The sequence below is a fragment of the Pagrus major genome, chromosome 7 (assembly GCF_040436345.1).
Source record: "Pagrus major chromosome 7, Pma_NU_1.0".
Lineage (NCBI taxonomy): Eukaryota > Metazoa > Chordata > Actinopteri > Spariformes > Sparidae > Pagrus > Pagrus major.
This window is the reverse complement of record NC_133221.1, coordinates 34,166,288-34,178,934: the sequence shown is the minus strand read 5'-3', so window position 1 is coordinate 34,178,934 and position 12,647 is coordinate 34,166,288. Positions and strand designations below refer to the sequence as shown.

Here is a 12,647-nt window from a genome sequence, read left to right as displayed (position 1 = left end):
AAGCCACTTTTAAACCATGGGAATGTACAGTATGCCAGACATTGTCCTACTTTGGTTTTCTTTTTTTCACCATTTTCATTTTTCTGAATCTGTTACCCTGACCCTGGACCTAAATACACAGATGACATGATGTCTACACAACTAGCGTTCTGAATCCGTGTATCATTCGTTCAGTCGTTTTTCAAAATAAAACCAAAAATAAGAAAACGAAAAAACAATTCCTTTTCTCAGTATTCGTTTCCTAAACTAAAATGAAAAAACGGATAACGACTCGTTTTTTTCAGTTTTCGATTTTATGCTCAAATGAATAATGGAAAAAGCGGATAACGAGCGTTTCCCGTTTCATGTTGCAAGCATTTGACTGCGGTCAAGCCAGCCGTGGTTCGCGTTCGCTTGGTCAAATCAGCCGCACGTTGTTTTCTAGTGCGCAAATATACGGACATTTACGGTAATCGTAAAGACACCGCTCTAAAGAGCTGCTGGTAGTGACAGTGGGGCGGACTGAAGTCACACAGTCAGACCCGTGAAAATTACGATACTTTTTCAGTAATTATTCCTGGTAATATACTGAAGGTATCACGGAGGTTTGCGTACGGATTTCAAAGTAAAGGACGAAAGTCAAAACGTAAGGATATTTCACCCAACTTTTACGTGGAATAAAAAGCTTATTTTCCATCAGCATACTGCTGAACTTAGTACTCCCCAGACTACCTTCATGCATAATATCAAGTACTTTTACTGTGTACTTTTTGAGTAATCCTCTGTCAAAGTCCTTAACAGAGGACGAGAATAAGGACAATTTGCCCAACTTTGACAGGGAATAAAAAGGTTATTTTCCATAAGTAGTCTATGATTCTTATACTGCTGAACTTAGTACTTCCTAGACTACTTGCATGCATGATAGCAAGTACTTTTACTGTGTACTTTTTGAGTAATCCTCTGTCAAAGTCCTTAACAGAGGACGAGAATAAGGACAATTTGCCCAACTTTGACAGGGAATAAAAAGGTTATTTTCCATAAGTAGTCTATGATTCTTATACTGCTGAACTTAGTACTTCCTAGACTACTTGCATACATGATATCAAGTACTTTTACTGTGTACTTTTTGAGTAATCCTCTGTCAAAGTCCTTAACAGAGGACGAGAATAAGGACAATTTGCCCAACTTTGACAGGGAATAAAAAGGTTATTTTCCATAAGTAGTCTATGATTCTTATACTGCTGAACTTAGTACTCCCCAGACTACTTGCATGCATAATATCAAGTACTTTTACTGTGTACTTTTTGAGTAATCCTCTGTCAAAGTCCTTAACAGAGGACATGATGAGCACATTTCACCCAACTTTGATGTGGAATAAAAAGGTTATTTTCCATAAGTAGTCTATGATTCTTATACTGCTGAACTTAGTACTTCCTAGACTACTTGCATGCATGATATTAAGTACTTTTACTGTGTACTTTTTGAGTAATCCTCTGTCAAAGTCCTTAACAGAGGACATGATGAGCACATTTCACCCAACTTTGATGTGGAATAAAAAGGTTATTTTCCATAAGTAGTCTATGATTCTTATACTGCTGAACTTAGTACTTCCTAGACTACTTGCATGCATGATATCAAGTACTTTTACTGTGTACTTTTTGAGTAATCCTCTGTCAGAGTCCTTAACAGAGGACATGATGAGCACATTTCACCCAACTTTGATGTGGAATAAAAAGGTTAACATGTAAGTAGTATTATAGATGTGAAATAGATCATTCTAATTTAAGAGATGCTTGTGTTTGTGTGTGTTTTTTGTAACACCAAAGCAACCCTAAGTAAGTTCAACATCAAAAGCCAGAAACATTTGTTTGAAATCTTTGGTACTCCACAGGACCCAGCTTGCTCTCAACTAGTCTTGCTAGCAGCACTGTCTTACCCTTGTGCTCATCATGTCCTCTGTTAAGGACTTTGACAGAGGATTACTCAAAAAGTACACAGTAAAAGTACTTGATATTATGCATGCAAGTAGTCTGGGGAGTACTAAGTTCAGCAGTATAAGAATCATAGACTACTTATGGAAAATAACCTTTTTATTCCCTGTCAAAGTTGGGCAAATTGTCCTTATTCTCGTCCTCTGTTAAGGACTTTGACAGAGGATTACTCAAAAAGTACACAGTAAAAGTACTTGATATTATGCATGAAGGTAGTCTGGGGAGTACTAAGTTCAGCAGTATGCTGATGGAAAATAAGCTTTTTATTCCACGTAAAAGTTGGGTGAAATATCCTTACGTTTTGACTTTCGTCCTTTACTTTGAAATCCGTACGCAAACCTCCGTGATACCTTCAGTATATTACCAGGAATAATTACTGAAAAAGTATCGTAATTTTCACGGGTCTGACTGTGTGACTTCAGTCCGCCCCACTGTCACTACCAGCAGCTCTTCAGAGCGGTGTCTTTACGATTACCGTAAATGTCCGTATATTCGCGCACTAGAAAACAACGTGCGGCTGATTTGACCAAGCGAACGCGAACCACGGCTGGCTTGACCGCAGTCAAATGCTTGCAACATGAAACGGGAAACGCTCGTTATCCGTTTTTTCCATTATTCATTTGAGCATAAAATCGAAAACTGAAAAAAACGAGTCGTTATCCGTTTTTTCATTTTAGTTTAGGAAACGAATACTGAGAAAAGGAATTGTTTTTTCGTTTTCTTATTTTTGGTTTTATTTTGAAAAACGAATGAACGAATGATACACGGATTGTTCTGTATCAGCATCAGTTCATTAATCTCTGGTGCCTGAGTTTAAAGCAACTGATGACCTTTTAATCAAATGATCAAACATTACTGACCAAAAATAAAACCAAATGAAAATCAATGTAGTTACTTAATAAATAATTCTGTTCATTCTGGTTGTTGTAGCAGGGTTTTAATATTAGTTTCAGTGACCTGTTGATCACATATTGACAAAAAAATAATATTCATACATTCATATGTTAAAGTGGTACATGGTCTATATCCTGTATATTTATCCTGACATAATGTCACACATCATTTACTCCTTCTCATAAGGTGCTATTGGAGATAGTGTGGACTTATTTAGAACTGTTGTACCCTCAGGTAGGGGGGTGATGTCTCTGAACGCTCACTGTGGTCCCGTGGACTTCCTGATGTCGATCTCCAGCACCCTGGCGTCTGATTTGCTTCGCCGGGACCCCGTCCTCAATGGCAGCGATGAAGGTAATGTGAGAGGAGATGAGGGAGGGCAGAGGCTGGAGCAGAGCAGCTACACCCAGGACTCACAAGCTCCTCCACCAACGGAGGAGAAGCCCAAGCGTCTCTTGCTGCAGTACCGCCTCCACTCCACCTGCCAGCTGCCTGGGAAGGTGCTGACAGCCCAACCCGAACAAGGGAGCCCAAGGGCCCCCCGCAACTCCCTGGAGCACAGCCCAGAGAACAGCTCCATCTATGAAGTGAATGAGGACCCTGATGTGTGGGTGAGGGGGTGGCCTAGGGAGCGGGTGAAGGAGGTGGAGCCCAGGCGCAGCAAAGTCACCTCAACAGCCATCTTCTCCGGTGGCAGAGGATACCGCAGGATAGCACAGACAGCCTCAGTTGATCCCTGCTCAGACTCCACTGAAAACACACTGCTGGTGTGGCAGCTGCCTCTGACTCTCAGCCAATGAAAGATGAGCATGTCACCTGACTGGCTGATCAGTTTACTCAGTGACTGCTGTTCCAGACACATCTGTGGACTCCAGCTCCAAACAGGTCAGCTAGACCCGACGTCTCATCTAAAAACAAAGGGACCAAGTGCACAAATTGTGTGTGTGTGTGTGTGTGTGTGTGTGTGTATATTTCACATGTATATAAACATGTATACCGGGTCTCCTGCTGAAAAGCTAACAGTGTTACACAACGAGCATAACGAGCAGGGGAGATGTTCTGTCACTGTCATGATTCATTCCCTTTAAAAACCAGCCATCTAGAGGAGTGTTATTGGATAAAAATATGATGAAAGTAACTAAAAATTAGCATTTTAAAGGTTGCTTTCCATAAACTGATTCCTGGGGGAGAGTGCCCCCAACCCCTCTACTGTTACAGGGACAGTAACATCAGAAGAGATACCTTAGATGTGTGGGGGGTAGTTAATTATTCTTTATTTTCTGTACATTCGAAGTAGTTACTTTTTGCCACAATAGAGTCATTGGGTCTAACCTGGTGACCCTAGTAGTTCTGCTTTGCCCCAGTTTATCTGGCCCACAAATTGATTTTTATGTTTTAAGATGGCCCCTTCACTGACTTACATCATCAAAATCTACACTTTTGCTACAATGAATAATCAATTCAGTGTAAGACCAATAAACTCTTTTATGGTTTACTTAAAAACAATTGAATGTCCTGAAAATAACCCAACTAAAACCCAATGGCTCATAGCTATTATTTAAACATCTATGTGAGCTCAGTTTTTTATGGAAATTGGACTGCTGTCAGTGTCTTAGTTAATTAGTTAACATTCATTACAGTATTGATGTGAATGCAAATGTACTTCTCTTCATAATCATGTGCTTACTTACTTGCTGTAATAGAGAGCAATAATGGTACTCAAGTTTGATAAGCTTTAATTTCTGATGCAGAACAATGTCTGCTTACTGCTGCTGCTGTTTGTTTGAGTCCCAAACAAATCAGAGACTCAAAGGAAAGAGATCTGGTAGAAAATGTCATCTGAGCTGTGATTTAAGGTAGAATCCAGAATATTTACAAGAACAAAGTCATAATTTTAAAAAAAAGTCATATTGAAATATATACATTTCATATATAAACCAAACCAGACTCAGACTGGACTCATAAATGTGTTGCACATCCTCTTCTCTGAAGATAACCAAACAGTGGCATCACTGGTATGAAGGGAGAATGATAGTGTTAATCAGAAAGTAGACATATTGAATACTGTGTGTATACAAATACAAATATGTTTGTAGAATGAAATTGATTTATTTTGCTATGAAATGTTGTTATTTGCATTTTAAAATTGAGCATCTGTGAATATCAACACTTTTTCTCAAGAACACTTCAGTGTCTTGGTGTTTCTTTGTCAGTTCATGTGTGCCAGGGTATAATATTTTACTTGTACATTTGTGCAGTAATGGTGTATCAACATGACAGAAAATAAGTGTTGAAACTATATAAAATATTCAGAGTTGAAAAGTATTGAATTGATTGGTTATTATTGATTATTGAAAAACTGCTATTTTTGACAACACTATGACATTATATCTCGACATTAATCAATTAATATGTCATAAGTGACAGTGCCATATTATTCTTACATATACTTGATGTTGCTGACTTTGCTACTACTAATTTCATTGGCATGTGACTGGGGAGCCTCCTTTCCAGCCCAGTGTCCAGCCCAGTGTCTTCAGGACACCTTCCTGAGAGTCATGAAATGACTCTAAACACACCAATACATTGTCTCCAGGACATCAAAAGGACCCAAACTCCAACTGGCAAGAGACCCACCTATCTAATAATCTGTCATCAAGTTCACCTCTTCAGACATTGGCCCAGAGTTCACAAAGAACTGTGAACTGCTCTCTAAGGACCTGGGACCCCAGGGTGCTGTGGCCTGTGTAGATGCTAATCTGCATGCTTGTCTGTTAACTTACACTACAGTCCTTCTCATCCAAGAGCAGAAGAACCTTCCTGGGACAATAGTGTGTTATTTTTAATACTCTGTTTCTTTTCGTTGTGCCCATTCAAAGATACAAATGTATCAATACATCATTTTATGTAATGCTTATTAGTTGCCACTCATAACATTTTGTACTGAATTAATAATGTTTATCATGCATTTCTGAATATGTGATATTGTGTTAGTCCATGTATTTCATATTTGGTATCATTTAAAAGCTGAGAGTGCCACCATGTCAAATCTGTAAACCTCAACCCCTTCCCAGAAATCAATAACAATTTAATATGATTTAACTTAAAGGAAAGTTTGATATCTGAAAGGGACACAGGGGAGGATGTCTGATGACATCACACATCACCTTTCAGTCTCAAGACTCCTTTAAAGAAAGAATATACTTTCTTCACAGATGAGATGAGATGAGAGAATAGCAAGCAGGATAATAGCAAGAAGATATAGCCAGTTAGAACTGAAGAAGCCTCTTGGATGAGAGGTGAAACGTCTTCAAGAAACTGAAACACATCCAGTTGCCTACGATACAGCACTTAGAATTGCTTATGTATAGTGTCTTTTTTATTCTATTGTTATTTTATCCACATTTAATTATTTATTTTCTGTAATTTTATCTGTCTGTACTTATTCTGTCCTTGTGTTGCTGTCACACCCAAATTCCCCTCTTATCTCATCTCTCATCTGATATTAAATTATCTTAACATGGGACCTTTATCATAGATTATGTCATCCAAAACATTTATCTGATTCACCTGGCATTAACCATTCTTCCAATGTCCACATGTACCGAAGCCCTAAACAGCCATGGGCAATTGAGCCACTCGCTGAGGCAATCAGGACAAATGAAAACATATATGGTCTCACTATTGACACTAGAGAACACAAGATTACTCTTTATGCTGATGATGTCTTGATTGTTTTGACTGAGCCTGAGGTATCAATTCAGCCCTTATTGAGACCATCAATATGTTTAGTACTTTTTCCGGCTACAGAATAAATCTCGGTAAATCAGAAGTAATGCCATTAGGCAGTCTGAAACAGATACCCAAAACTCCATCTCCCTTTCCTTTTAAATGGTCACCAGAAGGCTTTGTCTATTTGGGAATACGTATAACACCCTCCTTTGACCAATTATATAAAGCAAATTTCCCACCCATATTCGAGCGTATAAAGTTGGACCTAGAGAGATGAAACACCCTCCCAATTTCCTGGTTAGGCCATGTTGCACTCCTGAAAATGAACATCCTTCCCAGGTTACTTTACCCAATACAAACGATCCCAGTTATGTTCCTCCATAAGACCATCAAACAGCTAAATAGCTGGTTCAGTTCCTTTATATCGTCTAAGAAAAGCACGCCTCAAAATAGCTACGTTATGTCTTTCTTCCACAGAAGGAAGTGTTGATCTCCCGGACATTAGAAAATTCCAGCTTAGTGCTCATTTATGTACTATAGCTGACTGGGTGTGTAGTAAGTCCACATCTCTCTGGTTGGATGTAGAAAGTTCAATGTCCAAATACCCTTTGAGTAATCTTTTGTTTATTAGAAAAAGTGCATCTTTGAAGTCTGCTTGTACTAACCCAATTACAATTTCCACAGTTAAGGCATGGCATGCCATCAGAAAATTAGAGGGTAGATCACAATTCACCCCTGTCTTCACTCCAATATGCAATAATCCTGATTTCCCTCCTGGAGTGATGGACAATAATTTCTGTGTCTGGGTAAATAAAGGAATATCTAATCTACACAAATTACTGGAAGGTTCTACCATGATGTCTTTTAGTCAGCTGAAAAAGAAATATGGCATTCAACAACAGGATTTCTTTCGATATTTGCAAGTAAGAAACTTGGGACACCACAATCCTTCAGTGTCAAAATATTTCACGTTTAGAGAGACAGCTCTTTTTACAGAAATCCGGCAGGTCTATTAGTTTATTCCATAATATCCTTAAGGGGTATAACACCACAAACACCTATTTTCTGAAAGGCTTATGGGAGAGAGAACTCAATGTTGAGATAACAGACGATGGTTGGAACGATGCGTGGAAGAATGCAAAAACATTGAGTGTGTGTAACCGGGTGAGAGCCATGCAACTTAAGCTCCTACACAGGGCCCACATATCTCCCTCCCAAAGTCATAAATTCAACGCTAATGCATCTCCACTGTGCCCCAAGTGTAAAATAGAAACTGGTAGTCTTACACATTGTCTGTGGTAATGTAGGAAAGTACAGCAGTTCTGGCAGGTCATAGGGCTGGAAATTAATAAGATTCTGTCTACTAATAGAAACAACAACCCCTTATATTTGCTACTTGGCATATCTGATTTGTCTATCACTGACAAATTTAAAAGAAAACGTCACCAAACACTTGCTTTCTGTGCCAGAAAGTGTATTCTTCTGAATTGGATAATTGATAAAGTTCCATCTAATGCTCAGTGGCAAAGAGTGACACTTGAATACATTGCATTGGACTATCTGACGTGTAAACTACACAGCAAAGATGATGTTTTTCGAACCCTTCCTGTCAGTTGGTTTGAATATTTCCACCATTCTCGCAAGAGGGTTTGTATCATAGCTCCGAATGCTCTGCCTCATAAATGACACCCTGCGGTTTGGTTGATGTATTTTTCTTTCTATGTACCTCTCTCTGATCATGTGGATGTATCATACATGGCAATGTGCCCTCAATTTGTTTTACTTTATGTGTGTGTGTGCATATGTATGCATGTGTATCAAGTGCATGTATGTATGTATGTATATATATATTGTTTACTTATTTGTTTGTTTTCTTTGTGTAGGAGGTGACTCCTGAATCTCTCGCCTGTATAAATTTGAATTTTAATGTGTATGTGAGCCAAATGTATGTTTGTTTGCTTTGTCATAAATCCGTGTACCCTTCGTTCTTTCGTTTTTTCGTTTCAAAACCAAATAAAAAAAAAACAGAAAAAAAACTTTGTTTTTCTGTTATTCTCTTTTAAACCCAGAACGGAAAAACAGGAAAAACAGAATAACACAAAACCACATTTTGTGCCTGTTATTCTGTTTTAAAACAAAAACAGAATAACATGAAAATTAAGTTTTTGATTTTTATTGTTTTGTTATTTTGATATTCTGAAAATTCGGGGAATGCTGGGAGATTTTTGCGGAGTCAGAGATGCACGAAGTGAGCGGGAAAGTTGAAATCGCAGACTCTCCAAGTAGAATGGCCGCACTTCAGCCTCTACCTGGCGATGACGTAGGGTACACACCACAGACTCGTTATTACTGGACTGGACAGCAGCCAAGAGATTTATTAGGTTAGGCTACCCTATTATATCCAATACAATCATGATCTAGTCTGTCCTGAGCCTACAAAATAAAGTTTGAGAAATGACTGCATGGTGTAGGCTTCACCTGCTTACAGTGCAGCTGACAGATGTGCAGCCATATATATTTTCCTCATTACTACCTGAGCCACCATCTGATCCTTCCTCCCTCACGTCCTGAGGAGTCTCCTGGACATATTCTGTATTCTGTGATTTCCCTCTTTTCATTTCAAACCGTTCAGTTTTTGCTGGTAAACGCCCGGTGTCTCCTTCTTTCTCTCTTTCTCTCTTTCTCTCGCTCGCACGCACGCACGCGCGCGCGATCGGTATTCACATACCGGTAGGCCTATACAGGTAAAAATAAATGTGATAGTATGAAAACATTAGCCTACATATTGTTGTAAATATTTTTCTCTGACAATAGATCAATAATTATAGTAATAGGTTACAATAACAAATGCTTTTATTTTGAAATAGAAATGTGTTGTGTTGTCTTCCGTTAGTGTAGCAGACGTTAAATTGCTACAAAGAATCTTCTGGTTGCTAGGTAGCGAATCGGACCTTTCCTCCTCGTCTTTTTTTTTTTCTTTTTTCCACAATATCTTTATTTGAGTTTTATAGCAGCACAAGATAATCACAGTACAAACAATCGTGACATGTATAGCCTAGCCATGGCCGTATGTCATTTCTCATAGATTAGCTGCCAAATATAGCAAAAACACAGCTTAAAACAAAACAATCATAATAGAAACACAAAACGAACAATATGCTTCTCTTGTTATTAGACAGATTATAAACACAATGTAATGGATTGTGAAATAATGGTAATGATAATGATAAGCTACGGGCTTTTAAAAGTAACAGGAAAAAAAATATAATAATAATGATAACTGTAATAGCAAAAAAGACATTAACATTCACAATTTTGGAGATTGCCATACCCACAGTTAGTCATCAGTTTGGTTTTCTGTTAAGTCTGAGTTCTTGACATATTCAATAAAGGGCTTCCATATACCTTCAAATACATGCTGTTTGGCTTTCAGAATATAAGTAATTCTTTCCAACGGTAGGCTTGATAACATTTGTTTTAACCATTGACTGGTACTTGGTTGATGGGTTCTTTTCCATAGTAGTGCAATACATTTTTTGGCATTTAACAAGTTTAGATCTATAAATGCTTTTTCATACTTACTGAAGTTATGTTTCTCTAAAGGCCCAGCAAGAAAAGCTTAGGATCCAATGATATTGATTTGGAAACAGTCTTTTCGATTATTACTCTTATCTCTTCCCAGAATTTAATAATTATTCTACACTGCCAAAGGCAGTGAAATAGTGTTCCTCTATCTTCTGTACATTTTGTGCATATGTCTGGTATATTCGGGTCATATCTATTCAATTCTATCGGTGTCACATACATCCGCATTAACCATTTATATTGTATTATTCTAAGGCGTGCATTTATGGATGCAGAATGAGCGTTGGCACATGCGGCTTCCCACTCTTCCTTGGAAATATCTGTTTGTATGTTTTCCTTCCAGGCCCTTAGCTTATATGTTGAGTTCTCACTTGAAAATGATATCAACAAGTTGTAGAGTTCTGATATTGCACCCTTTCTTAGACAATTCTTTGTCACAATTTTTTCTAGTTCTGTGCTACAGAGTTTAGAAAGTACATTGCTTTGATTTATTTTAACATAATTTCTAAGCTGAAGGTACCTAAAGAAATGTTTTCTATTAAGATGATATTTAGCTCTTAGTTCTTCAAAGGACATCATATTATCTGAGTTTGTTGTGTACAGATCTTGAATTGTTTTAAGTCCCTTAGTTAACCATAATTTGAATCTGCCCTGCCTGGTACAAAGAACTGATTACCCCAAATTGGGGTAAATTGCGATAGTGATTGTGGTTCGTTTAAGTATTTCTTCACTTCATACCAAATCTTTATCATATGTTTTACAATTGGATTTTTTGTTTGTTTACAAAGCTTTTGTACATTGTCTGAATAAATATATGAAGAAAGAGATAGATTTAAGCCATAAGATTCCATTTCGGCCCAGTGAGGGGCATTATCCATTGAAAAATAAAACATAATAGACCTCAGTTGTGCAGCCCAGTAATACCACATCAAGTTCGGACATTTTAGGCCCCCCAGGTCAAATGGTAAGTACAATAAAGACAAGCGTAGTCTTGCCCTACAGTTGTTCCATAGAAAGCCAACAAATAATTTTTTGACTTTTGAGAATAGATCTGTAGGTGGCAGTAACGGGATGTTCTGGAATAAATAAAGCAAATTTGGCAAAGTATTCATTTTTAAAATATTAACTCTGCCCATTATGGATACTGGTAACGACATCCCTCCTCGTCTTTTTTATTTCCCCTCTGTTTCCCCTGTCTGTGAGACTGTCTTGGCCATTCTAGTTACTCTGACAAAAGTGCATATTTAAGCCTAGAACAAGCTTTAGTTGCCAGATCTATTTTTATTAACGAGAGTTTTAAACCAAATTCTACAACCTGTTGTACAAATGACCCACCCTCTCCAGGAGTGAAGTCCATATTAGGAAATGTGCGTCACCCACCGAAGGTGGAGGTGATCTCTCTCATAATGAGCTGCCAATGGACACAACAGAGGTCGGCCTGAGCCTGATGCCTGTTATTCAGTGGGAGACTTATTAACTTCCTCTAAAACACCCTTTTGTGCGATAGTCAGCATCAGAAGGAATCTAATGGACTAATGCATTGACTAAAATAGGCCTAATAAACTGATAAAAAACAACAAATACATGTACCCTAGTTTGAAAGGGGAAAACACGAGTTTTAATAATATTTTTTAAATAAAAAGATTTTCTGGTATCTGGCTTTAGTGGGTGCTGTATGGAAAATGACTTTCTCTTAAAGCAGCATTTCACTTTTACTTCAAAATAAACCGCACACAAGCCTTAAACAGGTCTAGTTCAGATATTTACATGTAGACTCGTTGCTGCTGTATGATTGTGTTTGTGGAAATAAATTACCCACAAGTTGGTGATTTTGAAGAGGAACATTGTCTGTGTCTATGTTCTTACTTGTAAGGATTAGAAGTTATTAAACAGGGTAAATGGCTGTAAATACTCCCATTAGCTTACTTCAAATCTCACTCCAAATTTTTCTGAAAAGTTGACAGCTCTGTTGTGTGTGTATTACTGGGGTAGTTATGTAATCAGATTACAGCTCAAAATCAAAATTTGGTATCACTAACTGAATTTATGAATCAATCAGTCAATATTAAATCGAATCAATATCGAATCGTGATTAATCGATAGCAGGAAATTGGTTACAATACCCAGCCCTACAATTTACAACACACGTCAATTTACAACAACTTTTAAACAGTATAAACAATTTACAACTTCTGAACATATACAATATGAACATACTTACGTAAACTACGTAACAATTTCATATTTACACTGACCACTCGAAGTCGACAAGTTTCCTTTGGAGCGTGCTCACGTGTTGATTGATGCCTCCACGCTTCTTCTATGACTTTGAGCCCATCTCAGGGTTAATGCCCAAGAAGCACCTGTAAACAATAAGCAAAGACAACTTTCAGTTTTACAGATGTAATATTGCATTGTTTATCCAAGGCACATGCAGTGGTGCCCCTTCCCCTTTAACTAAATCCT

At 37.8% G+C, this 12,647-nt stretch overlaps 1 protein-coding gene across 1 annotated transcript in view; it reads left to right on the top strand.

Annotated features, from left to right (window-relative positions):
• Window positions 1-5,049, top strand: part of LOC140999781 (rho guanine nucleotide exchange factor 10-like protein) — a 53,319-nt gene extending 48,270 nt beyond the window's left edge. Inside the window, exon 23 of the mRNA XM_073470310.1 lies at window positions 3,099-5,049. Within this exon, the coding sequence (XP_073326411.1) occupies window positions 3,099-3,664 (566 nt within the window). The 3' untranslated portion in view covers window positions 3,665-5,049. The remainder of the gene's footprint in view (window positions 1-3,098) is intronic.
• Window positions 5,050-12,647: the final 7,598 nt, after the last annotated feature.